The sequence below is a fragment of the Scyliorhinus torazame genome, chromosome 10 (assembly GCF_047496885.1).
Source record: "Scyliorhinus torazame isolate Kashiwa2021f chromosome 10, sScyTor2.1, whole genome shotgun sequence".
NCBI lineage: Eukaryota > Metazoa > Chordata > Chondrichthyes > Carcharhiniformes > Scyliorhinidae > Scyliorhinus > Scyliorhinus torazame.
In genome coordinates, this window is record NC_092716.1 from 41,657,378 (window position 1) to 41,685,049 (window position 27,672).

Consider the following 27,672-nt stretch of genomic DNA (forward strand, 5'->3'; position numbering starts at 1 on the left):
ATGGTCATAGAAACACAAGAGAAAACACAGAAGAGTTCAGTGTGTGCGAGAGTGAAACAGGGATCTTTTAGTTCTCTGAAAAGAAAAAAAGCACAAGGCTAGTGGGACTGAATAATCAGTAATAGGACTCAGTAACATGATCAGGTTAGTTTAAAGTGTGGCTCTTCTGGGTGTCTCGGAGAGATACGAGTCGGGTGAGAAGCATCAAATGCTGAAGAATTCACTGGAAGAAAACGTTTTGCATGTGTGCCAGTCCCAGGCAAGGAGCCTCTAAGTCAAGTTAGTGGTAACTCTTCACTGGTTTTTGTGCCTGTAAACATATTGCTGGTAAACGTACATTGGGAAATTGAATCATCTTCTTGCGTTTGTATTGAGATCTTTCAAACCTTTTTGTCTGGTGTAATATAGTTCATTTTTAATAAATACTTTATCCTTGGTGTTAAAAGTCATCAGACTCCTGTGAATTGGTTCAATATCTTTCTTCCACGGTTTCTAAGAATAAAGCTAGGATCTAGCAAGCCAGGTTTCACTCTGGGATGTGACTTGTCCAGGATTAATGATATGTTGGCCGACATTGCAAGGGGATTGGAGTATAGAAGATGCCTTGCGGTAATTGGAAAGAGCCTTGGTAAGACTACACGAGTGTTGTGTACAGTTTTGGTCTCCTTATCTAAGGAACAATGTACTTACCATAGAGGTTCACCAGACTAATCCCCGAGATGGGAGGATTGGCTTGTGGGGGAAGACAGACGATGCTGGGCTTGTATTCCCTGAAGTTTTGAAGAATGAGGGGTGGTCTCATTGAGACATACAAATTTCTCACAGAGGGTGACAGGGTGGATGTAGAAAGGATACTTCCCCTGGCTGTTGCATTTAGAAGCTTGGGATATAATCTCTGAAAAAGGGGTCGGCCATTTAAGACTGAGATGGAGGAATTTCTTCACTCAAGGAGGATGGTGAATCTTTGGAATTCTCTACCCCAGAGGACTGCGGAAGCTCAATCATTGAGCATGTCATGTTCAAGACAGACATCGATATTCTGAGGACTAATAAAATCAGGAAATGGAGCCAACTCTATCTCTTTTAGTATAGACTCCAGTATCCTTATTGACATTAAGCTGACTGGTCTATGGATCACACATTTTGTTTTATTGCCTTTTTTTGTATACGGGGACATTAGTCCTCTGGCACTATTCCTTCTTCTAAAGGGACATGTATAATAGTGTTTTCCTGTGCATTTGACTGGTGCAAGCACCATTTAAAATTAATAAATACTTCTGGACATTATGTACATCCCCAAATCTTTTTAAAAGAACAGGAACAGAGACGGTTCACATATATAAACGTTAAGGTGGCAGCTAAGTTAATTAAGTGATTACAAATCTAAGGGATGCTAGGTACACCCGAACGGTTATAAATCATTGGTTAGGTCTCAACTGGAGATCTGATTTCCACTATCAAATTGTGGAAATAAAATAAAAATCCTTTAAACAGATGGACACAATGAACCCAAAGCAGAAGAATAGCCCAGATACATCATGGTGCATGTCTTCAAGATAAAATGGAAATAAAAACCAGCTTTAGTTTTGCAATTCATAGATTATTGAAATATCTGCGTCTGTCGACCTTAGGCACCCACCTCCCACCACAGAGATGCAGTAAATGTGTACAATTACTGTGCTACCTGAGTTAAGTAGCTTCAACACCGCAATGTGACAGTAAATGAAGCCAACACAATAATTAATATGCTTATCTAGATTTAATAAAAGATACAAAACATTTTTAAATGTAAAACAGTGAGTACATTTTAACTCTTTTCATTGACCTACTTCAATCAATTTGTAAAATTGCCTCCTCGCTCAACGCATTCGTACAAATGTATTTGGTTTCTGTGATTTTTGAAATCATCAGAAACATTGCCCACATAAAGATCGTAAATGTAAAATTAATTTGGTTTAAATTAACCTTTTGCCGTTATATTTACCACCAGAGTAATTACTACTTTAATTAATGCAAATACAACTACTGTCTTTACTACTCTGAAAAGGGGATTTTTCAATTTATAAATTGATACAATTCTAGGGATGAAAGTGTGAAATCTATGAAGATCAAGCTTCTTATTTTTATCACCACCAATAATAACCTGAGGAAACTATGTAATTGCACGTGAAATGGGAACTGCTTAGCTAATTGGATTTCTAGGTCATTATATAATCAAAGTAATTACAGTTACGTTTAACATTATCCATCAAACTATCTATATGTGGAATCAGTCCAGACCCACACATAATCAAGAAGTGCGAGTCTAGGGACATGACATGCTACAGAATCTGAGACTCCTCTTCTAGAAACAGCCTCACCCTCAACAATTTCACAAATTATATCAATTAAGGTGTGCACCGTGATTTTTTTGACTGCAATGTGCACAAAGATGCTACTCTTATGTAGAACACACATTAAACAAATGCTAGTACGTTATTTGCACCGCTTCCCAAACGATTTAGACAGATGTTCATTCAGCATCTTTTTCCGTAAATGGCCATCCAATGGCAATATTATAGTTAAGTATTATTTTTAAATGTTTGTCAATTAGAATTTTTACAAGAGAATCAAGAAAGTAACAATGATATTGCCACGGGATGGCCATTGATGGGAAAGGATGCTGAATGCTGCCATAAATGCATGTTAGATATATCAAAGGGAAACTTCTAAAAACAAATTATCAAGAAAAATTTGTGAATGTATTAAATTTATTTATACTGAAGTTTGCACACACCGCAAAGTACAGCCAAAGTGTATCAGAAGTCAATTCCACATGGGTATTTTTATACTAATGAAGCAAGAAGCAAGTGGTTGAATTATGTTGAATACCAAACCCTCTTTCTCCAGCAACACAAGAATAAATATACCTTTATAGAAAACATTATACACACATAGCGTTACTGGTTTCAAACATCTTGGAAAATGTTTGCAGAGTCATATCATATTCAAGGAGTATTGTTGAGAACAACCCTCGTGTAATTTACACAATACATAAATAGCTTTACAACATAATGATTGAAAATCCTAGTAAGATATGGAAAAATTGAGTGTATAGTAGTTGGAAAAAATATTTATTTCTTCTTAACAAATTTTTTAGTTGCAGCATTTGGGTTCATTCTCCTCCTCCCAGCTCCAATTCTGTTATCCCGAATGTTTAAGTGGGCAGCTCTGCTGTAGATGTCATTCTCTACGAATGGAGAAACCCCAGCAGTGTAATCTGGGTCAAATACATTGGTCTTTTGCCTAGCTTTTTTGGACAGTCGTTGCTGAGGAAAGCTCTGGTCTTCACTCAAATGTGGATTATTGCCATGTTTCCCACCATGTGGTAATGGGAGAGAATACTATTGTAGAAAAAAAAAATTAACTCAAATATACAATTTAATCAGAATACTTAAGAAATAAATGTATCATGCCAGATTTGGTATTTACAATTAGAGTTTGAAATACGGTCAACTATAGTTTCTCTTAAAAAAGAAAACATTCTTTCCTTCTGAAACAAAACTTATATTCCTTTAATTTAATTAGTATTGCGCTTTTAAAAATGTTTTATCTTTTTCCTACTATCTACAATGATAAATGCGGCAAGGCGGCACAGTGGTTAGCTGGGACCCAGGTTCGATTCCCTCCTTGGGTGACCGTATGTGTGGAGTTTGCATGTTCTCCCGGTGTCTGTGTGCGTTTCTCCCGGGTGCTCCAGTTTCCTCCCACAGTCCAAGGATGTGCAGGTTAGGTGGATTGGCCATGTTCAATGCATGGGATCATGGGGATAGGGCGGGAGAGTGGGCCTGGGTAAAGTGCTCTTTCGTAGGTTGGTGCAGACTCGATGGGCCAAATGGCCTCTTGCACTGTGGGGATCCTATGAAAAGGGATACGATATCAGCTGATGCAACATTTTCTTAGCTTCCCCATATTTCTCTCCAATGCCCCCTTCCCCTCTTGTCTTCCCCCCCCCCTCAACCCTTACTAAGAAATCCAAAAAATAAATTCTGCTGATAAGTGTAGCACCTCCCCCAGAGGTCATTTTCAGTGAAGTATTGTTGTTGGACCAGGAATGCAGAGACCCATGGTAATCTTTTTATGAAATGAATATGAAGGGAATAGATTTGAGTGGGAACTTAAGTAAAGGTTTCACTCAGATCCATGTTGCACTTTCAATTAACCAGCAATTTTCTAATAGAGGATAAATAGACAGAACAGAAGGAGTTCAGTAACATTGTTAATTAATATTCATGAAAAGAAGTGATCTTACCCTCAGTCCTCGTGCATTCAGCACTTTTGGATTTTTTGAAAAATGCATCCGAATACTGCCGTCCTCATTTACAGTCACTGCTACCTTCTTCAGAGTCTTGTTACCACAGCTTGGGCAGAATGTCTTGTTCATGTTAGTTGTAGTCCTAGTTGAAGTCAACCAGAAAGGTGCCCTTATACAACACTGAATTTCATATATTGTCATTGTTCCTTCCTCTTTATTAATATTTATGGAGCATTTATTACCTCTACTGTAGATTTCCCCCAGTGATTCAGAGGTAGAATTACCATCTCAGGCACATAGACCAAGAATCAGGTCAGACCCACAGATCAATAGCTACTTCAGCTGCAGTAGGAATGTTACAAATGGCTTTAAGCACTCCTGGACTAAGATGGGAAAATTAAGTTCCAATGCGCATCAGTACAAATCACAAAACTCCCTCCACGTCAACAGTGATTCAGAGGGGAATAAAGATGTTTGGCATGGAATATGTTAATTAGAGAGGTGTTCTTTTGAGCTTGGAACTAAAGCACAATATTGAGCCAGTTACCTATGCTATATTTGCCTAGTGACTACCTGACACTGTCATTGGGTCAATCAAAGAGTTTTCAGTTTCCAAGAATTGTATCCTTTGACAAGGTTAAAAATCTGTTAAAACACCTCAATTCATAATGGACTGGAGATAAACATACCAAAAGAAATATTGGTATGTAGAGTAGGGATCTTTCATCAGGAATCCAATGCTGGCAGGATGGTCTACACCATTGGTTTCTTATTTCTCCTATAATTCTGGTTTGCTGAAGCCTGCTCCATTCTGGCTTCATCTCTCTCCTCAGTTTTTCACTCATCCTCTTAATGCCTCTATTCTCTTATTCAATCCGATATTACATCATCTGAATATCACTTCGGCCATTTAACCACATCCCAATTTCCACTTAACCACTTTAGACGTTGTTTATCTTCTTGCTAGTATCTGTATTCCACCCCTCCCCCCATCTTTTTTAAATACTATTCAGCTATAATCCCCTCTAGTTTTGATAAAGGCTTCACATCCATAACATTAAATTACTCTGTTCTCCACAGATGCTGGTTAACCTGTTGAAAGGTTCAGGTTTACAACAACTGCATTCTGTGCATCTTTGGTGGTAAGGCATGCATTCATCTTCCACATTCCCCACGAGATTCCCAATTTTTGATGCTTATTGTTGTATATTTTTAGTTTCTCAAAAATCATTCCAATGTACATCTGCTCAGCACTTACTTGAAACATGCATGACAACGCAGAATATAGTTCCTTGCTTGTTTTATAAGCATTCCTTTTAATGAAATCACATGAAGCCCCATCTGAATAAGGACATTCTGAGAAAAGAAAAACAAGGAACTTACATTTATCATATCCTGTTTTAGAGTAGACACAGGTGGTGGCCAACGTACACTCCATTTCTACTGTAGTGCACAAGCCAGTGGCTCCTGAAAATTGTTTAATGCAACCTTACAAAAAAGGGGCCAACGGTAATGGCCCACGAGGAGACTTTCTTTTCACTGGACTAGAAGGAATATTGAGTGGTAGCCCACTTAAGCATCTCATGTCCCACAAATAAAATAAATATATTTGTTTCTTGTGATAATTAGTGGATGGATAAATGTTGGCCAGGAAACCAGGTGAAGAAATAAAGCTTAGGACTAAATAATTTGAATTGTTAGTCCATGTGCAAAATATGTAGATAAAACACAAGTGTATAGCCCTCCTTCACCTGTGCAACCTTTAATATCTCCACCCATAATCGTTTTTCAATTAACCTTATTTTCTCCTTTGGCCTCTAGTGGAAGTAGTTGTGTCTTCCATTGTTAAAAGTTGTCTCTCTGAAGCTCAGTTTCCTCTTTTATGCCAACTGCTTCCCAGCTCAGGTCTATTGCACTACTGCCTGCAAAGGTTCTCAGGGAACTCTGTTATTGTCACTGTACCTCAACCTTTTAAAGGTCCAAAGACAACATATTACCTGCTTTTCTTCCTCCCTATGTTCCCACGATATGAACCAAGAACCTTTATGCCTAATCAGTAATCCTGCTGTACCTTATTCTCTCTTTTTCCAACCTTGTTTCAACGATGAGTCAGAATACAGGAGGGAGATAGAGCACTTTGTGGCACATGGTGCAATAACAACCTCTCCCTCTATGTCAGCAAAACTAAGGAGTTGGTCATCGACTTCAGCAAGCAAAGTGTCGTACACGCCCGTCTGCATCAATGGTGCCAAGGTGGAGATGGTGAATAGCTTCAAATTCCTAGGTGTAAACATCACCAACAATCTGTCCTGGTCCACCTATGACGACGCTATGGCCAAGAAATCACAACAGCGCCTCTGCGTCCTCAGGAAATTAAGGAAACTTGGCATATCCACATTGACTCTTACCGATTTTTACAGATTCACCATAGAAAGCATCCCATCTGGCTGCATCACAGCCTGGTATGGCAACTGCTCGGCCTGTAAGAAACTACAGAGTCGTGAACACCGTCCAGTCCATCAAGCAAACGCACCTCCCATCCATTGACTCTGTCTACACCTCCCTCTGCCTTGGGAAAGCGGGCAGCATAATCAAAGACGCCTCCCACCCGGGTTATTCATCCATCAGGCAGAAGATATAAAAACCCAAGAACACGCACCAACAGATTCAAAAACAGCTTCTTCCCCACTGTTACCAGACCCCTGAATGACCCTATTATGGACTGAACTGATCTTTCTACGCATCTTCTCTACAGTTCATAAAATTTACAGTGCAGGCCATTCGGCCCATCCAGTCTGCACCAGCTATTGGAAAGAGTACCCTACTTAAGCCCATGCCTCCACCCTATCTCCGCAACCCAGTAACCTCACCTAACCTTTGGACACTCAAGGGCAATTTATCATGGCCAATCCACCTAACCTGCACATCTTTGGACTGTGGGATGAAACCTGAGCACCCGGAGGAGCCCACATAGACACAGGGAGAACGTGCAGTCTCCGCACAGACAGTGACCCAAGCTGGGAATGGAACCGAGGACCCTACAGCTATGAAGCAACAGTGCTAACCACGGTGCTGCCGTGCTGCCCTACAGTTGCAGAACTATATTCCATGTACTTCACCTGATATCTATATATTTAGTGTGTATTTATCATATGTCCCATGTTTTTCATATATGGAGCGATCTTCCTGGACTATACACAGAACAATACTTTTTACGGTGCCCTGGTACACGTGACAATAAATCTAAATCTATCAATCTGTGTGGTATCTTGCTCTATGAGCCTCAGCCCCATATCTTCACGATATAAAATTAAGTTCAATTATGTCTGTAATCTCTAATCATTTCTATTCATCCCTGGGATGTAGGTATATTCACCAATTCAATGGGAGCTTGAATGAGTGTACATCATTTGTGGGGGCATGTTAACATTGAAGATTTCAAAAGGTTCTTAAGCGTGATTATAACATGTTTCCTGAAAAAAATCCATTACCTGCATGGAAAAATCTGTAGTCATACAACCAACTTTGACATCTGTTACTGTCTCAGAGCAGCCCATATCTTGGTGGATTTGTTGAATATTACTTGGCGTTATCCACCCATCATCATCATCATCATCATCCTCCTCACTTTCATCCTGTTCTTCTTGCTGTTGCTCAAATGGTCTCTCTCTTGAAATGCAGACATTCTCTTTTCCCTGTTAAATAATACAGGTCAGCACATCAGTTTCTGGTTAGGCAACAAAGAATTACAATTGAATTTGTTTCTCAGGGACTAAAGATTAGCTTACATTCAATGTTTGTCCATAAACATTTACTTTAGTTTATTTAAACAACATAATAAAACCCCAAAATTAAATACTGCAAATATGGAATAATACACAGAAAATAACGCAAACACTCTGCAGGTCAGAGTTAACATTTCAGGTCGATGACATTTCTTCAGAATAGCAGCTTACCAGAAAGTCTCGAAGATCTTCTTCAATGCTCGGCAGAGGGTTTCTCCAATACTGAAAGGCATTGAATTCTGTTGAATCAACCACAGTCAATTCACTGGAGTGTTTTGTTCTGGTGGAACGGCAAGCTTCCTCTGCATCTAAAGGGAGTGAACACGTTCCCTTTGGGCGAGCTTCTTCCGGACGCTGCTGCACAAAAAGAAGATGCTTTTCACGGTTTCCAACATTAAACAAAAAACTTCACAGCCTAGAACACAAACGTTTCCATATCACAGTTTTAAAATGCTGAGTATTATGCAGGAATGCATAATCTCAACTGACTCAAATATAAACAGATTCAGATCCAAAATAAATCCCTCCCCCCTCCTCAATTTTCGAGGGAGGCAACAGTTTTCAATCAGGCAATCCATGGGCAATCGCAAATCTAGACAGGTTATTTGACTGCGGAGGGCATAGCAGTGAAGTTTGATTCTGTCTTCATCCAATCACTTACACAAAGAAGGAATTTGACTTTTTTTTTCCTTTTCTGGTCCTGGTTTAGACCAGCTAACTCAGCATTTTCTGGGAATCAAACTAAAATCTGCTCCATATGGTTTCCCTATCGATTAAACTGGCAAGGGGGTTAATTTTAGCACAAGAAATTCATAGCAAAATCTGGTCTAACTTAATCAATTCTGAACAGTGTTGACTTTGACTTAATACCACGATCCTCTCAACTACAAGCCCTTTCTTTCTTCCCCCTAATTTCCCTTTGCCCTACTGCTTCAGTTTCTGTCTTCAGCTTCTAATTTTAATCTGTTATTTTAAATAATAGCCTCGTTCCACACCCCAAATTCAATGCTAGATTAGCCCATTTCATTCAGAAGTTGAATTCAGTAAATTTCAACTGGATAAGTTACAGAAAAGCACTGGGGTACAAAACGCAGGAGGATGTCTGCATTTGGCAGATGTACCTAAAAAATCTTTATATTCAAGCTCCACTCCAGTTCAGCATATAATCTAGGCTGAGAGTTTAGTGAGACAGTACTTTTAGACCAGGTGTTCTATTTATCCAAGCATGGAGATCTTTTTCATAGAGTTACCCCAATATCTGATCAACATCTGACCAATGTCATCTTCAACCAAAACCAGCAAAACAGAATTACCGGTCATCCTTCTTATTTGCTATTTCTGGAATCTCATGCAAAATGGCTGTCACATTTGTCACAAAACCACCGTGATTACAATTTTTTTCTTTAATGTTCTATACATTGATCATGGAGATTAGGAATACTGTATATACGAAACTATCAATTGGTTGTTATTTGAAATACAATTCTGACAAGATTCTTAACAATGCATTTTCTTTACCTTAGATGGCAGATGAAAGCCTGCTACGTTGATCAGCGACTCTGGGTGTCTTAATGTGGTACTCACTTCAACCTAACCAAAAAAATAAAGCAAGAACAATTTGGATTTTCCATAATTGTGATTTTTTTGTTTTGTTTACTTGAACGTATCGGTCTAGCATTTCTCTTGCACAAAGTAAACACTGGGCTGCCGACATGAGACATGTATATTTTTAAGCAACGAGAATGGCAATGCAACACCTGAAAACGACATTGCAAACGCCAACACGTGTTCATTGCACTGGGCTCAGCCTACACCGACAGAAAGTTTCTTCAGATTTTTAATAAACCATTTATCCATTGTGTACATGCACAGTTGGTCCACAGTACGTAACTTTTATTTCCTTAGTAAAAAAGCAGTTTTTACCATGAATCAGCAGCTAGTGTCAATTATTAGCCCTGTTTCACACCTTCAATTCTGGGCCTAATTTTAATTCCGCAATAACAGAACGAGAAATCAAATTAAGAGATTTTGGATCATGCAAGCTGGTGTGTTAGATTAATACTCAAAAATACTGGCCAAAGTTCATTGGATGGAAAATCAATGGGCCAGCTGTTTTTTTTGTCTGCTCATCAGACTCCCAAGACCTTAATTTAGCATCTTAAAAATATCCACCACATTTAAACGTTTGCAACACAGCTCACTGATATGCTAAAGTGTTTTGTGTACAGTATATGCTCCTCAAAACAGGTAACAGCCACATAAAATGAAATGGTTTTCCACAATACAATCATTCAGATGATCAGCTCTATATTTTACATGATGTAGCAATATATCTGCAGTCCTTTCGTGCAACTATAGATGTCAGAGGGTGTTGCTGTGCAGACAGTACAAGAGCCTGTCAATGAACAAAGTTCAAGGTAACAAAAGACTTACTTTTTGTGCAGGTTCTTTTTTTAAGTGGCTAATTCCCACAAATTCAGCTTCAAGCTGATAGGTTAGTGCCAGAACCTTAATGTCAGTTGCTGAGAGACTGGGATAGTCTCCAGTTCTTTTGGAAAACTCGGTTACTGTGAAGACAATATTGAAAAAACAATTTGAATAGAATCTTTGAATCTTATGAACAAACTTGCATTTATGTAATGCTTTTCACAAACTTGTAATTAGTTTTGAAGTATTATGCCCCAGACCATTTCTCCACAGCAAGGTGTACAGCAATGAGATGAGTGACCGATTCATCTGTTTTGGTGCCTTTGGAGATCACAATCCCAGAACTCCCTTCTTTTCTTCAAACAGTAACACGGGGACCTTTTATGTTAAATTAAACCAGTGGTTCTCAAAGCGTGGCCCGCAAGTGTCCTCCAAACGATTCACGGGTTGGTCCAAAATGCGAGTCACTGGTGCACAGCGCCATGGCTGAGACCGCATGAGTCATCTTAAGCGCAAGCAACGATGTAGGCTGTTACAACGTACAACAAGGTGATCAGATTTTCCAATATGTGGAAGAGAAACAAAATGGCTGAATGTGGAGCCCGACATGAGAATGAAACTCTCCAACTTGGGACCAGGTTCACATTATTGACAAAATAAGCAAAATATTGTGGATGCTGGGATATGAAACAAGAACAGAGGACACTGGGAAAACTCAGCAGGTCTGTCAGGATCTATCAGGAGAGAAACAGAGTTAATGCTCCAAGTCCGTAGGCCCTTCATCAGACCTGAAAAGAGGGAGAATGTGTTAAGAGCAAAAGAAACTGCAATAAAAAGTAGCAACTTGGCAATGGACCATGTGAAGGGGAAAGTACATCTTAGCTCAGTCCACAAGCATGACCCCAACCATCATGTTGCTTGTAATTTAACACAGCAACTTGCTCACAAGCCCACATGTCTGTCGTTGGCCTGCTGCAATGCTCCAGTGAAGCCCGGTGCAGGCTGCAGGAGCAGCATCTCATCTTCCAGTTGGGCACATTGCAGCCCTCGGGACTAAACGTTGAGTTCAGCAACTTGATTTTGACCTTTCTCCTCCATCTTAAAGCACACCCCCTTCGCCCCGCGCTTTTAAAAAAATATCCCAAACATATATTGCCTCAATGCAAAACACCCTCTCCTTCACACCAGACCATTTATCATTTGTTCTTCTTAAAGTTGCTACTTCTTGTTGCTCTTTAACATAGTCTCCCTCCTTTCAGTTGTGACAAAGGGTCTATGACTCGAAATGTTAACTCTGTTTCTCTCCCAATTGATGCTGGCAGACCTGCTGAGATTTTCCAGCATCCTCGGTTCTTGTTTCACCTTTTTTTTTTTTAAAGAACATAGAACATACAGTGCAGAAGGAGGCCATTCGGCCCATCGAGTCTGCGCCGACCCACTTAAGCCCTCACTTCCATCCCATCCCCCTAACCCAATAACCCCTCCTAACCTTTTTGGTCACTAAGGGCAATTTATCATGGCCAATCCACCTAACCTGCACGTCTTTGGACTGTGGGAGGAAACCGGAGCACCTGGAGGAAACCCACGCAGACACAGGGAGAGCGTGCAGACTTCGCACAGACAGTGACCCAGTGGGGAATCGAACCTGGGACCCTGGCGCTGTGAAGCCACTTGTGCGACCGTGCTGCCCTATCGGTGCCTCATCAAAAGCAGCACTGTTCCATTAATTCGCATTTTTTGTGCTTTCAAGTGATAATGGGTGAGGTCAGACCAGAAGATGGTCCATGAGGTCTTTTGCCCTACCCAAGTCGTCCACAGATGTAACAGTGTAAGAACCGCTGACTTAAACTAACAGACAGAATTTCAATTTATCAATTGAGAGAGCAACCAGGCAACTATCCCTCGGTGCACTTATTAGATAGTGCACTGAATCCACAAACTTCTAACTCAAGAGGCAAGAGTCCTCCCACTAAATCAAGCTGACAGCCTACATTTTTATGAGGAAAGGCTGATGGACTTGAGGTTGTTTTCGTTGGAGAGAAAAAGGTTAAGAGGAGACTTAATAGAGGCATACAAAATGATCAGGGGGTTAGATAGGGTGGACAGTGAGAGCCTTCTCCCGCGGATGGAAATGGCTGGCACGAGGGGACATAGCTTTAAACTGAGGGGTAATAGATATAGGACAGAGGTCAGAGGTAGGTTCTTTACGCAAAGAGTGGTGAGGCCGTGGAATGCCCTACCTGCAACAGTAGTGAACTCGCCAACATTGAGGGCATTTAAAAGTTTATTGGATAAGCATATGGATGATAATGGCACAGTGTAGGTTAGATGGCTTTTGTTTCGGTGCAACATCGTGGGCCGAAGGGCCTGTATTATATATATATATATTTTTTTTGCTCGATATAGAAACATAGCCATTTAACTCCTTGAGCCGGTTTTACTATTCATGGTTTATCTGTGACCTCACTCCACATACCTGTTTTTCCCACATCCTTGATTGACTTAACAAAAGTCGATCAATTTCAGATTTAAAATGAACTGGCCTTGTATGAACTTGTGGAAGAAAATTCCAAACTTGTATCACCTTGTGCCTGTAGAGGCACTTCCTCATCTCAATTCCGAAAGGCCTGGCTCTAACATTTAGACGGTGTCACCTAGTCCTAGACTCCTCAACCCACTGAAACAGGTTCTTTCGATCCACCATTTTCCTTAATATCTTGAAAACGCCAATCGAATCACATCATAACTGTCTAAATTCTTTGTAATGTCTCCCCATCAATTTAACTCTTAGAATCCAGGTATGAATCTGGTAAATCTATGCTGCACTTCATTCAAAAGGCATTATACCTTTCTACAGTGTGGTGCCTTAACTGAACACAGTACAGCAGGTGTGCAAGGGCTGCATAGCTGTAACATGACTTTTACCCACTTGTATCTAATCCTTTAGATATAAAGGCCAGCATACCATTAACATTTCTGGTTATTTCCTGTTATATTTTTAAAAACACTTCCTGCTGACCCTGCATCAGCTTACCCAATTGCAGATTTGTCTAATTTGCCTGTCCCTTCCTTGTGACGTCAGCCGTACCCAATTCTGGAACCTTGTAGCTATTTTACATATCTCACTTTCAAACACAACGTTGAACTCAATCACATTATGATAATTATTAGATAAATGTTCACCTTTCACTGATAGCTGCGGGTCATGGCTGGAGATAAATGGTTACTGTGCTCGCCTACATAACAGAGTCTTTGCAAATCAATCCACTGGGCGTGAAGCATTTTGGGCTGCTTCTGATAATGAGTGATATAAATGCAAGAGTTTCCTTTCCTTTGTTACACAATGGTATAAATTTTGTTTCAAAATTGAAACCACAAAAAAAGCAAGAACTTTAATACTTTATGCTAAATAAATCACTTGGGAGGGCAAAAAAAACTCACCTTTTCGGATATATTCAGGAAATGGTTCTTTAAATTGGAGCTGGTATGGTAAAACTGCCAGCCTTCGTTTAGTTTCCTTGTCCCGTATTTCATTCACGACCTCCCTTAGTGTGTAGATGTTTTTCCCAAACTCCTAAGACCAATAACAGTAAGAGCTATAATGCAAAGACAGCGATTTCCATTGACTTTAACTCACAAGTCGAAAGTTATTAATTTGATAAAACCTGGCTTTCAACAATTGAATGTATAACCAAAAATCTGTGATCTTAGAATGCCTTTCTTCAAATAGCCTTCTTCTGCTGCAGTTAAATGGAGAGCAGCATTAAAAATGGCAATGGAGAGCTTCCGGGTGCGGCGATGACCAGCTAAGTCGCACGTTTCGGCACCTCCCGTTTTAATGGACTTTTGGGCTCTTATCGGGAGCCCCAACGGCAATTTTCAAAGGCTAAACCCACTGTGAGGCGACATAGAAGGGAGTCCCCCCGGATGTGAATGGACAGAAGAGATAATAGTGGCCAGATTGCGGAGGATCCTCTGGAGCAGCGGCAAAGAAGGGAAGTGAGAAGCAAGATGGCGGTGGAGGGAGGCCAGTTGGTATGGGGCCTGGAACAACAGGAGTTCCTCCGGCGATGTGTGGAGGAGCTCAAGAAGGAGGTGCTGGCGCCGATGCTGCAGGCGATTGAGGGGTTAAAGGAGGCGCAGAAGAGATGGAGCTCCGTGGAGTGAAGGCAAAAGCTGCCGAAAATGAGGACGAGATACAAGGTTTGGTGGTGAAGACGGGGACGCACGAGGCACTGCATAAGAGGTGTATGGAGAGACTGGAAGCCCTGGAAAATAGCTCGAGGAGGAAGAACTTAAGAATCTTGGGTCTTCCCGAAGGGGCAGAGGGAGCGGACGTTGGGGCGTATGTGAGCACGATGCTCCATACCTTCATGGGAGCTGAGGCCCCGACGGGCCCCCTGGAAGTGAAGGGAGCGTATCGAGTCCTCGTGAGAAGACCAAAGGCAGGAGAAATACCTCGAGCAATAGTGGTGAGGTTCCACCGCTACAAGGACAGGGAGATGGTCCTGAGATGGGCGAAAAAGACACGGAGCAGCAGGTGGGAGAACACGGCGATCCGCGTGTATCAGGATTGGAGTACGGAGGTGGCGAGATGGAGGGCGAGTTTCAATCGGGCCAAGGCGGTGCTCCACAAGAGGAAAAAGTGAAGTTCGGAATGTTGCAGCCGACAAGACTGTGGGTTACACACCAGGGTAAATACCACTACTTCGAGACGGCAGAAGAGGCGTGGACATTAATTGAAGAGGAGAAGTTGGACTAGATTGGAGAAAGAGTGTTTAAAATGAAGTAGTGAGGTGGTGGCAAGGGACTGTGAATCAGATGGGGGAAAATGTTCTTTCCCCTCGAAGAGGGGACACACGAAGAAATGTGGGCGCCGGTGGGGAAGGGGAGGGGGAAGGAGAGAGGGAGCTGCGCCATCAGGGGCGGGGCCGAGAGGGAAGCCCGGGCTTTGTTCCCGCGCTATGGAAATTGTGGCGGGAAGGAGGGGGCCTCACATAATGGGAGGCTAAGGATAAACGGGGGAAGCCGAGGTCAGCCTGAGTTTGCTGACTTCCGGAAGCAACATGGGGGGAGCAACTAAGCTAGAGAGGGATCTAGCCGGAGGGGGGGGGGGGGGGGCAGTGGGGGTAGATACGTGATGGTGAGTGGCAGATTGCAAGGTGAGGCGGTGGTTCTAGTGAACGTATATGCCCCGAACTGGGATGACGCGAACTTTATGAAGCGTATGTTGGGGCGCATCCCGGACCTGGAGATGGGAAAGTTGGTAATGGTGGGGGGGGGACTTCAACACGGTGCTGGACCCAGGGCTGGACCGGTCCAGATCTAGGACCGGGAGGAGGCCGGCAGCAGCCAAGGTGCTTAAGGGCTTTATGGAGCAGATGGGAGGAGTGGATCCCTGGAGATTTACTAGGCCAAGGAGTAAAGAGTTTTCCTTCTTCTCCCATGTCCACAAAGTGTACTCCCGGATAGACTTCTTTGTCCTGGGAAGGGCGCTGATCCCGAAGGTGGCAGGAACGGAGTATTCGGCTATAGCCATTTCAGATCATGCCCCACATTGGGTAGATCTGGAAGTAGGAGAGGAAAAGGAACAGCGCCCACTCTGGAGATTAGATATGGGACTGTTGGCAGACGAGAGGGTATGTGTAAGGGTGAGGGGATGTATTGAAAGGTACCTAGAGATTAATGATGACAGAGAGGTCCAGGTGGGAGTGGTCTGGGAGGCGCTGAAGGCGGTGGTTAGAGGGGAGCTGATCTCCATAAGGGCCCATAAGGGGAAACAAGAGGGTAAAAAAGGGAGACATTGTTGAGGGAGATTTTGAGGGTGGATAGGCAATATGCGGAGGCTCCAGATGTAGGGCTATACAGGGAAAGACGGAGATTGCACACGGACTTTGACTTGTTGACCACGGGTAAGGCGGAGGCACAATGGAGGAAGGCACAGGGAATGCAGTATGAATATGGAGAGAAGGCGAGCCGGCTGCTGGCCCAACAACTTAGGAAGAGGGCGGCGGCGGCGAGAGAGATCGGAGGGGTTAGAGACGAGGAGGGAAAGATGGAACGGGGAGCGGAGAGGGTGAACGGGGTGTTTAAGGTATTTTACGAGAGGCTATATAAGGCTCAACCCCCGGAAGGGAAAGAGGGAATGATGAGTTTCCTATTCCAGCTGGAGTTCCCGAAGGTTGAGGAACAGGAGATGACAGGACTGGGAGCGCAGATTGAGGTGGAGGAGGTGATAAAAGGAATTGGGAACATGCAGGCAGGGAAGGCCCCGGGACCGGATGGGTTCCCGGTGGAGTTCTGTAGGAAATAAGTGGACCAGCTGGCCCCACTTCTGACGAGAACCTTTAATGAGGCTAGGGAAAGGGGGACACTACCCCCGACGATGTCGGAGGCGACGATATTGCTGATCCTGAAAAGAGACAAAGACCCGCTGCAGTGCGGGTCATACAGGCCTATTTCCCTCTTGAACGTAGATGCCAAGCTTCTGGCCAAGGTGATGGCGACGAGGATAGAGGACTGTGTCCCTGGGGTGGTGCATGACGATCAAACGGGGTTTGTTAAAGGGAGGCAATTGAATGCTAATATACGGAGGCTGCTGGGGGTGATGATGATGCCCCCACCGGAGGGGGAGGCGGAGATAGTGGTGGCGATGGATGCAGAGAAAGCATTTGATAGAGTGGAGTGGGACTACCTGTGGGAAGTACTGAGGAGATTTGGATTTGGAGAGGGGTTCATTAGATGGGTTCAGCTCCTGTACAGGGCCCCGGTGACAAGTGTGATTACAAATAGGCAACGATCTGACCACTTTCGACTATATAGGGGTACAAGACAGGGATGTCCCCTGTCCCCGTTACTGTTTGCGTTAGCAATTGAGCCATTGGCCATAGCGCTGAGGGGCTCTAGGAAGTGGAGGGGGGTACTTAGAGGAGGAGAAGAGCATCGGGTGTCATTATACGCGGATGATTTGTGGTTGTATGTCGCGGACCCAGTGGAGGGGATGCCTGAGATAATGCAGACACTCAGGGAGTTTGGAGAATTTTCAGGATATAAATTGAATATGGGGAAGAGTGAACTGTTTTTGATGCACCCTGGAGAACAGGGCAGGGGAATAGACGATTTACCGTTGAGGAGGGTAACAAGGGATTTCCGGTATTTAGGGATCCAGGTGGCCAGGAACTGGGGAACCTTGCATAAGCTTAACTTGGCACGACTGGTAGAGCAGATGGAAGAGGACTTTAGGAGGTGGGACATGGCGCCCCTATCATTGGCGGGCAGGGTGCAGGCGATTAAAATGGTGGTCCTTCCGAGGTTTCTTTTTGTGTTCCAGTGCCTCCCTGTACTGATTACAAAGACCTTTTTTAAGAAGGTGGACAAGAGTATTATGAGCTTTGTGTGGGCTGGAAAGACCCCAAGAGTAAAGAGGGGGTTCCTGCAGCGCAGTAGGGACAGAGGGGGACTGGCACTGCCGAGTCTAAGTGATTATTATTGGGCCGCCAACGTGTCAATGATCTGTAAGTGGATGAGGGAAGGGGAAGGAGCGGCGTGGAAAAGACTGGAGATGGCGTCCTGTAGGGGAACTAGCGACGGCGCCGTTACCGTTCTCCCCGAAAAAATACACCACAAACCCAGTGGTGGGGCAACTCTGAAAATTTGGGGGCAGTGCAGACGACATAAGGGAGTGACGGGTGCCTCAGTGTGGTCCACGATAAGGAACAACCATAGGTTCGTCCCGGGAAGGATAGATGGGGGATTTAAATCTTCGCAGCGAGCATGAATTGCGAAATTGAAGGACTTGTTCTTAGACGGGACGTTCGCGAGTCTGGGAGCACTGACAGAAAAATATGGGTTGCCACCTGGGAATGCATTTCGCTATATGCAAGTGAGGGCATTTGTGAGGCAACAGGTGAGGGAATTTCCGCAGCTCCCGGCGCAAGAGATCCAGGACAGAGTGATTTCGGGGGCATGGGTGGGTGATGGTAGGGTGTCAGATATATATAGGGAAGTGAGAGACGATGGTCGAGGAGCTGAAGGGAAAATGGGAGGAGGAGCTGGGGGAAGAGATTGAGGAGGGGCTGTGGGCAGATGCCGTAAGTAGGGTAAACTCTTCGTCCTCGTGTGCCAGGCTCAGCCTGATACAATTCAAGGTTCTACACAGGGCACATATGACTGGAGCAAGGCTGAGTAGATTTTTTGGAGTGGAGGATAGGTGCGGGAGATGCGCGGGAAGCCCGGCGAACCACACCCACATGCTTTGGTCATGTCCGGTATTGCATGGGTTCTGGGTGGGTGTGGCAAAAGTGATTTCAAAGGTGGTGGGGGTCCGGGTCGAACCAGGCTGGGAGTTGGCTATATTTGGGGTTGCAGATGAGCCGGGAGTGCAGGAGGCGAGAGAGGCCGATGTTTTGGCCTTTGCGTCCCTAGTAGCCCGGCGAAGGATTCTACTTATGTGGAAAGAAGCTAAGCCCCCGGGTGTGGAGGCCCGGATCAATGACATGGCAGGGTTCATAAATTTGGAGCGGATAAAGTACGCACTAAGAGGTTCGGCTCAAGGGTTCACCAGGCGGTGGCATCCGTTCCTCGACTATCTCGCAGAGCGATAAGGGAAAATAGGAAAGGTAGCAGCAGCAACCCAGGGGGGAGGGGGGAGAGCTAATTTGGGTCCTCAGGGGTTTTTTGTGTGTGTTTATATATTAGTTATTTATATTAGATTTTACGAAGTTACTATTTTAGTTACTATTTCTGTTGTTTCTTATTTTGTTATTGGCAGTTGCCGTTAGCATGTTATTTATTTAAAAAATGATCAATGTATATATTATTACAAAGTTGTAAACTGGGAAATTTTTGTTTTTGTTGGATCGAAAAACTTTAATAAAATATATATTTTTTTTAAATTAAAAAAATGGCAATGGAGGATGAATGGATAGAAAAGATTCCATGGCACTATTTGAACTGAAGGGTTCTCTTGATGTCCACATCAACTTTTCTCCTTCAACTATTACCAAACACAGATAATCTGCTCATTCATCCCTTTTGCCATTTATGATACCTTGCTGTATACAAATTAAATTCCGCATTTGCCTATATAACAAATATTACATGGTGTGGTTAAATGGTTTAAAATTTCTTGCCAAGGTACTTACTTTTACAGCTTTTACTTACGCATTTGCTTCTTCCCGCCCCACTATCTCGTTTGTTCCCCATCTACTTCTTCCATCATTCCCACAGATTTTCTTTACACTAATTTCATTTTTTAATCCCAATTTTCAAATTTATTTTACGAAAGCAAAATGGTGTGGTTGCCCCAAGTGCTGGAAATACTCAACGGGTCTGGCAGCATCTGTGGTGAGAGAAACAAGCGAGTAAACATTTCAGGTTCTGATGATAGGCCATCGACTTGAAACATTAACTTTGTTCCTCTCTCCACAGCTGCCAAACCTGCTGAATATTTCCAGTACTTTCTGTTGAAATGGCGTGTTTCATTTTGCACCATCGTACAGCTAGAGAATGAGTAGATGGTTGTGTGATCTGTACTATCAAAATAAAGGTAGCTCGATTCTGCATATTTAACAAGCATCAATTTATTCCACGTCACCTTTGATAACCTTAACCGATCACAATGTCTCAAATGAAATTGGAAATGTAAAACTTAATGGCTTACTATTTTTTCCATTTGAACATCGAGTTATAACTCTGCATCCTTAAAAACATTTTTTTTTTAATGCAAAAAAATACATTTATACATTTTCATCTACTTAGCAAACATTTGATCACTCTGTAGCCCAGTGATTAAATGCATTGTAATGTTCTTTTGAGGCCATCCCCACAGGCAGGGTCCAGAACGTGCTGAATTGGCCACTTTTAGCTGGGATGATAGATGCTATAAACAGCCTCAATGTTTATAAGTGAGTGGACAAAAAGATCACATCTCACAGCCTGGGGAAAATCCATGGGGTTATCACATGTATTATTTAGATCAGACACAGGAAGTTTCAAAACTGTTAACCTGACAAGTGTCTAACTTTTAAAATACAAGAGCACAGAGGCTATGATTTTTTATAGCAGCCTCTTTTCTGCATCCCATTCAGATTTTGGTTTGACAAAAGGCTGCACCCACAATACCCAGTGAATCATAGAATCACTACAGTGCAGGAGGCTATTCGGCCCATCGAGTCTGCACCGACCCTCTGAAAGAGGACCCTATCTAGGCTCACTCTCCTTCCCTATCCCCGTAACCCCACCTAATGTTGGACACTAAGGGGCAATTTAGCATGGCCAATCTACCTAAGCTGCGCATCTTTGCAGGTACCCCTGATTAATCCGTGTCATTCCAAGTGCAGATATATTCTATCTCTCAGAATTATTTCCAGTAACATCCTCACCACCGAGGTTAGACTGACTTGCCTATAATTTCCTGATCTATCCTACTTCCCCATTTTAATAATGGGATCTGTTAGCAGTCCTCCTGCACCTCAGCTGCAGCCAGGGAAGATTTGAAAATTACTGCCAGTACCCCCGATATCTTGCCTCCCTCAACAGCCTGCGGATTTATCCACTTTTAAGGCTGCTAAACCTGTGAGTACCTCCTCTCTCTCGGTTAGTTTCTTCTAATATTTCACAGTCCTCCACCCTGATGTCTACACCTGCGTCGTCCTTTTGCATTGCAAAGACTGATGCAAACTATTAATTGAGGACTGCACCCACATTTTCTGGGTCCACATACATGGTCCCTAACTGGCCCTACTCTTTCCCTAGTTATTATTTTGCTCTTTATACATTTTAAAAACACCTTTGGGTTTTCCTTTGTTCTACCTGTCAAAACTTTTACATGCACTCTCTTCGCTTTCCTAGTTTCCTTTATAAGTTCACCCATGCTCTTTTTACACTCATCCAGAGACTTTGCCATATTGAGCCCTGGGTATCTCCCATAACCTTCTCTTTTTTTCTTAATCCTGACCTTTATGGTCCTTGATATCAAGGATTACAGAACCATAAGAGCCTGACAGTGCAAAAGGAGACCATTCGGCCCATCAAGTCTACACCCACTCTTTGAAAGAGAACTCTAACTATGCCACACCCGCCCTAACCCCACCTAACCTGCACATCTTTGGATACTAAAGGGGCAATTTTAGCATGGCCAATCCACCTAATTTGCACCCATGCAGGCACGGGGAGAAAGTGCAAACTCCAGTCACCCAAGGCTAGAATTGAACCCCGGTCCCTGGCGCTGTGAAGCAGCAATGCTAAACCACTGTGCTGTCCTGGTTCTCTAGTCTTGGTCCTACCCTTTGTCTTTAAGGAAACATATTGCCCTGAGCTCTCGCTATCTCCTCCTTGAAGGCCTCCCATTGCTTGGACACCGTTTTATCTGCAAGTAGCTGCTCCCTGGGCCAAATCATATCTTATCTTCATAAAATTAGCCTTTCCCCACACACGCCCTCACTTGCATGTACCTGAAAGCGTTTCCCGGGGGGAGCCCAAACTTCTCCTCCAGCGCCCCTAAGCTCGCAAATGTCCCGTCAATGAACAGGTCCCGCCCGCCCCCCGAGAGCACCCTGTCCTGTACTGTGTGTGGCAGTAGCCGCGGGAATTCCACCACCTGCCGTCTGGAAAACGCCCTTACCTGTAAGTACCTGAAGGTGTTCCCAAGCTCGCGAACTTCCCGTCCACAAACCGGTCCCCCAACTTTCGCATCCCTGCCCTGTGCCAACCCGAAAACCCTCCACCTGTTCTTCCTGGGGCGAACCGGTGGTTCCCCCGTAATGGGGTCCACGCCGAGGCCCCAACTTCCCCCCTATGCCGCCTCCGCTGCCCCCAAATTTTGAGGGCCGCGACCACCACCAGGCTCCTGGTATACCTCCTTTGAGGGAGCGGCAGTGGCGCCGTTGCCAGCGCCCCCAGACTCGTACCCACACAGGACGCCGTCTCCAGCCTCTTCCATGCAGCCCCCTCCCCCTCCATCACCCACTTGCGCACCATCGTCGCATTGGCGGCCCAGTAGTACCCACAGAGGTTGGGCAGCGCCAGCCCCCCCCCCCTATCTCTACTCCGTTCCAGGAACACCCTTCTCACCCTCGGAGTCCCTTGCGCCCACACAAACTCAGCCTCATACATTTTAAGGTGCTGCATAGGGCACACATGATAGGGACAAGGATGAGCCGTTTTTTGGGGGGTGAGGACAGGTGTGTTAGATGCTCAGGGAGCCCAGCAAATCACACCCATATGTTCTGGGCATGCCCAGCGCTGGAGGAATTCTGGAAGGGCGTAGCGAGGACGGTGACGAGGGTGGTAGGATCCAGGGTCAAACCGGGCTGGGGGCTCGCAATATTTGGGGTGGCAGAGGAGCCGGGAGTGCGGGAGGCGAAAGAGGCCGGAATTCTGGACTTTGCGTCCCTGGTAGCCCGGCGAAGGATTCTCCTTCAGTGGGAAGATGCGAGGCCCCCAAGCGTGGAATCCTGGATCAGCGATATGGCAGGGTTCATTAAATTGGAGAGGGTGAAATTCACCTTCAGGGTCGGTACACGGGTTCTTTAGGCGGTGGCAACCGTTCTTAGACTTCCTGGCAGAACGATAGACATTGGTCAATGGCAGCAGCAGCTCGGGGGGGGGGGGTTTACTTTATTTTTGTTTATGTTATTTACACTGAGGGTCTGAGGGTGTGTATACACCTGTTGTGTTAAGTCGGGGTGTTAATGTCAATTTATTATTTATGTACAGGGGGGGGGGGGGGGGGGGGAGAGAGAGGGGTTTGGTTTTTTTTTTAACGATTGTGTTTTGTACTTAACCCTGTTGGGTTCTTTTTTCTTTCTCATTTTGTTATTGATATTTTATGAAAACCTTTAATAAAATTTTTTTTTATTTTTATAAACTGTTGCTCCCTCCTTACCTTGCAGTTAATATTTGGGTGGTTACAATCCCCGACTATTATTATTAATTAGAAATAGTAATTATTCCTACACCTTTCCAAAATGTTTTTTTCTTTATAAATTTGGAACATCTAATTATTTTTGCCAATTAAGGCTGCAATTTGCTGCAATTTAACGTGGCCAATCCACCTACCCTGCACATCTTTTTGGGTTGTGGGAGTGACATCCATGCAGACACGGGAACACTGTGCAAACTCCACACGGACAATGACCCGGGTCCGGGATCGAATCCGGGTCTCGGCGCCGTGAGGCAGCAGTGCTAACTACAGCGCCACTGTATTGCCCCAAACTTTCCAAAATTTGATTACCTATTTGATCCTCTCTCTGACTGTTTGAGAGACTATACTGCACACCTAACAGCCTTTTTTGTGTTTTTTATTTCTATCCCAATGTCCTCATTTGATGATTCCTCCTCACTGCTATAATTGATTCCTTAAATCAATATTGTAACCCTCCCCTCCCCTTTCATCCCCCTCTCTATCTCATTTGAATACTCTGTAACCAGGAATGTTGAGCTGCCAATCCTGCCCATCTTTCAGCCAGGTCTTGGTCATAGAAATTACATCATACTCCAATGTGCCTATTTGTGCCATCAGCTCATCGGTCTTATTCCTCAGGCTCCTTGTATTAATATATCTCCATTTGCCTTGCTAGATTCACATCTTTCTTATCGAGCCTAAGGGCAGCACGGTAGCACAGTTGCTTCACAGCTCCAGGGTCCAAGGTTCGATTCCCGGCTTGGGTCACTGTCTGTGCGAAGTCTGCATGTTCTCCCAGTGTCTGCATGGGTTTCCTCCGGGTGCTCCGGTTTCCTCCCACAGGCCAATGGTTTGCAGGTTAGGTGGATTGGCTATGCCCTTAGTGTCCATAAAAAGGTTAATTGGGGTTACAGGGATGAGGGTGGAGGTGTGGGCTTAGGTGGGGTGCTCTTTCCAAGGGCCGGTGCGGACTCGATGGGCCGAGTGGCCTCCTTCTGCACTGTAAATTCTATGATTCTAGCCTGTTTCCTCTGCTTTTCAGATTCACTTTCTGGTGTTTTAGCTTCTAATTCCATCCCAGCTTCTCTGGCCTCTGAACTTCTTGTCAGGATCCCACCCCCCTGCCAATTTAGTTTAAATCTGCCCCGATAGCACTCCCAAACCTCCCCATGATAACGTTGGTCCCGTTTCTGTTCAGATGTAATCCGTCCAACTTGTACACGTCTCACATCTCCCAGAAATCTAAAGACCTCCCTCCTACACCATCTCTCCAGCCATGCATTCATTCATCTGCTCTATCCTATATACACTATTGCATGGCACCGGGAATAATATGGAGATTACTACCTTTGAAGTGCTGTTTTCAAATTTTGCAGGATCTCAAGTCATTGGTCCCAATTTGTTTTTGTTTTTTTAAAATATATATTTATTCAACTTTTTCAACAAATTTTCAACAACTTCCCCCCCCCCCCCCCAACAAAAAGAAAGCAACAAGAACACAAGTAGAAATTATACATTGTTCTTCGGAGTGGAGGACAAGAGTGGGAGGTGCGGCGGAAGCCCGGCAAACCACACACATGTTTTGGTTGTGCCCGGCACTGGAGGGGTATTGGAGGGGAGTGACGGGAGTGATTTCGAAGGTGGTGAAGGTCCGGGTCAAACCAGGCTGGGGGTTAGCTTTATTTGGAGGGGGGGGGGGGGGGGGGGGGAGTTTATGTTAATTGGTTAGTTTACCATGTTAGTTAGTTACTCTTTATTAGATTGTAGTTATCATGTTACATGTACTGTTAAATTTTCTTTATGTTTGATGTGTAAGGGGGAAAAATTGTGAACGAAAAATTTCAATAAAATATATTTTTTAAAAAAAAGAAATTATACATTGGATTTCCTCCATATACAGTCACCCCCCCCCCCATATAACAGTAAAAAGCACAAATAGGAAAAAAAAACACCTTAACCCAAACGCCACCCCAAAAGAACCCCCCCCCCCCCCCGCCCGCCCCTGGGCTGCTGCTGCAGACCTCCTCCTAACGCTCCGCGAGGTAGTCTAGGAACGTTTGCCACCGCCGAAGGAACCCTTACACAGACCCTCGCAAAGCAAACTTTATCCTCTCCAGCGTGATGAACCCTGCCATGTCATTGATCCAAGCTTCCACACTAGGGGGCTTCGCATCCTTACATAGTAGCAAAATCCTCCGCCGGGCTACCAGGGACGCAAAGGCCAGAATACCGGCCTCTTTCGCCTCCTGCACTCCCGGCTCGTCCGATACCCCAAATAATGCTATTCCCCAGCTCGGCTTGAGCCAGGCATTCACCACATTGGTCCCAATTTGGCAGGATGGTGGTACATTGGTTAGCACTGCTGCCTCATGGCACCAAGGGCCCAGGTTCGATTTCAGCCTTGCATTACTGTGTGGAGTTTGCATGTTCTCCCCGTGTCTGCGTGGGTTTGCTCTGGGTGCTTCGCTTCCTTTAACAGTCCAAAGATGTGCAGGTTAGCTGATTTGGCTATGCTAAATTGCTCCTTAGTGCCCAAACATTAGGTGGGCTTAGGGCAGGGTAGTGGGTCTAGGTAGAGTGTTCTTTTGGAGAGCTGGTGCAGACTCAATGGGCCGAATGGCCTCCTTCTGCATTATAGGGACTCTATGGACCACGGCCCCTGGCTGCTCGCCCTTCCCCCTTCAGGATGCCCTACAGCAGTGTTTGGTTTTCCAGTCCTCCCCCATTTGAATCTTTACACCATTCCACACACTGGCCCCAATTGAAGGACACGTGTTCCGGCAGGGATTGCTACAACTGAATGGATTGCTACATCTGCCCGGCCGCGGTGTAGCGACATTCTAAATGAGAGGCTGCGAAGGACGTGACCAGACCGTTAACTCTGTCACCGTTCAGGCCCAGCACCCGAAAAACAAAGGCAAGACGGTTTACAAACGCATGCAGGCTTTCTGCAATGCAGTCGCTGCTCACCGACCTGGAGTGGCGCGTTCTTTAAGAAAGCTCCAGCATCTGCGACAACATACTCCACTGTAGTGATCGCCATCTTCCCGTCTAGCATTGTCCAATCATCAGTAACGTCACTGAAAGCCAGTGAACTATCAGCTCATTGGCCAATGCAACATGTCTCTTGTTTGATTTAAATGGCCAGTGATAGGGAAGGGGAGGGGAACAGTATCCAAAGCTATTTACAAATTGGTGTCGTGCCTGGAAAGTTTCATTCTGGAAACTGTTAGCAATTACCTCTTTATTTAAGATGTGTAGATGCCGGCGTTGGACTGGGGTGAGCACAGTAAGAAGTTTTACAACACCAGGTTAAAGTCCAACAGGTTTGTTTCAAACACTAGCTTTCGGAGCATTGAAGGAGCAGCGCTCTGAAAGCTAGTGTTTGAAACAAACCTGTTGGACTTTAACCTGGTGTTGTAAAACTTCTTACTGTGCTCTTTATTTAATGCATTGAATCATAAACATAGGGATCTTTATTTAGAAGTTATTTTGACAGCAAATATGGATGTCAAAATTTAAATCGTCATTCAACCCAGATCGACCAAATGTCACAATTCCTGAAAGGTCGCCATGAATTCAGCATGAAACAAACTTGTGTTTAACTCAATGAGTGAGTGAGATAAACAGAACAGAAGATCGGTAGCATAGTAGTTAGCACCGTTGCTTCACAGCGCCAGGTCCCAGGTTCGATTCCCGGCTTGGGTCACTGTAGCACACAATAACTTACACGATACGAGAAGCGATGAAGTCTATCTAGGCTTTATTAAGCGAGACTTGTTCCCTAGCAGCTCAGAAACAGAATGAGGCTGCGGGGAGAACTCAAGCTCTTATACTCCGCCTTCAGGGCGGAGCCAGAAGTCGGCAGATCCAACCAGGACCCGGGACCTGTCAGCCAATAGCCTCTCGGCTTCACAGGTACCATATTACCCCTAATACATACCACCACATTCACCCCTTGTTAAAAAGGAACCCGGCGGGGTGGTGGTTCGCATGGTGGTAAGGGTTTACAAGGCTGGCCCTGGAACAAATTTCAGACTGGCTATACATATTTAGCCCAACATTTAGCTATGTACAAGTTTGTCAGAACTATTTACAATAAGGAAAAAAAACTTTCCTTTTACAACAAAATGTCACGCGGATTCCACGAGTCGAGCGGGCGGTCTGGTCTTCCTCGTCAATCGCCTCAGCCCCGGTGGTGGTGCAGGTGCTGGCTCGGGCGCTGTCGTCTCCGGGAGCGTTGCGCTGTTTGTTCCTGTTTT

At 44.4% G+C, this 27,672-nt stretch overlaps 1 protein-coding gene across 2 annotated transcripts; it reads right to left on the minus strand.

Annotated features, from left to right (window-relative positions):
• Nucleotides 1–1,740: 1,740 nt before the first annotated feature.
• On the minus strand, nt 1,741–26,480 carry nob1 (NIN1 (RPN12) binding protein 1 homolog). 2 transcript variants are annotated; one of them, XM_072517991.1, is made up of 9 exons: nt 26,385–26,480; nt 13,948–14,080; nt 10,513–10,646; nt 9,598–9,669; nt 8,251–8,433; nt 7,786–7,989; nt 5,553–5,650; nt 4,292–4,436; nt 1,741–3,383 (listed from the first exon to the last, which is right to left on the minus strand). In XM_072517991.1, exons 1-9 carry the CDS (start codon nt 26,466–26,468, stop codon nt 3,114–3,116), a joined length of 1,323 nt encoding a protein of 440 aa, XP_072374092.1. In that variant the 5' UTR covers nt 26,469–26,480; the 3' UTR covers nt 1,741–3,113. The 2 variants fall into 2 exon arrangements, with proteins under 2 accessions (XP_072374092.1, XP_072374091.1); XM_072517990.1 differs by having other exon boundaries at nt 8,251–8,436.
• Nucleotides 26,481–27,672: the final 1,192 nt, after the last annotated feature.

What these genes read in the sequence shown, in the direction of transcription:
- nob1 (XM_072517990.1), bottom strand. Translation starts at nt 26,468, where the DNA reads ATGCTAGACGGGAAGATGGCGATCACTACAGTGGAGTATGTTGTCGCA. An exon ending in AAAAAGAACCTGCACAAAAA is followed by an intron (nt 9,670 to 10,512) that starts GTAAGTCTTTTG and finishes TTTTTTGGTTAG; the next exon opens with GTTGAAGTGAGTACCACATT. An exon ending in CTACAGATTTTTCCATGCAG is followed by an intron (nt 5,651 to 7,785) that starts GTAATGGATTTT and finishes TTCTTTTCTCAG; the next exon opens with AATGTCCTTATTCAGATGGG.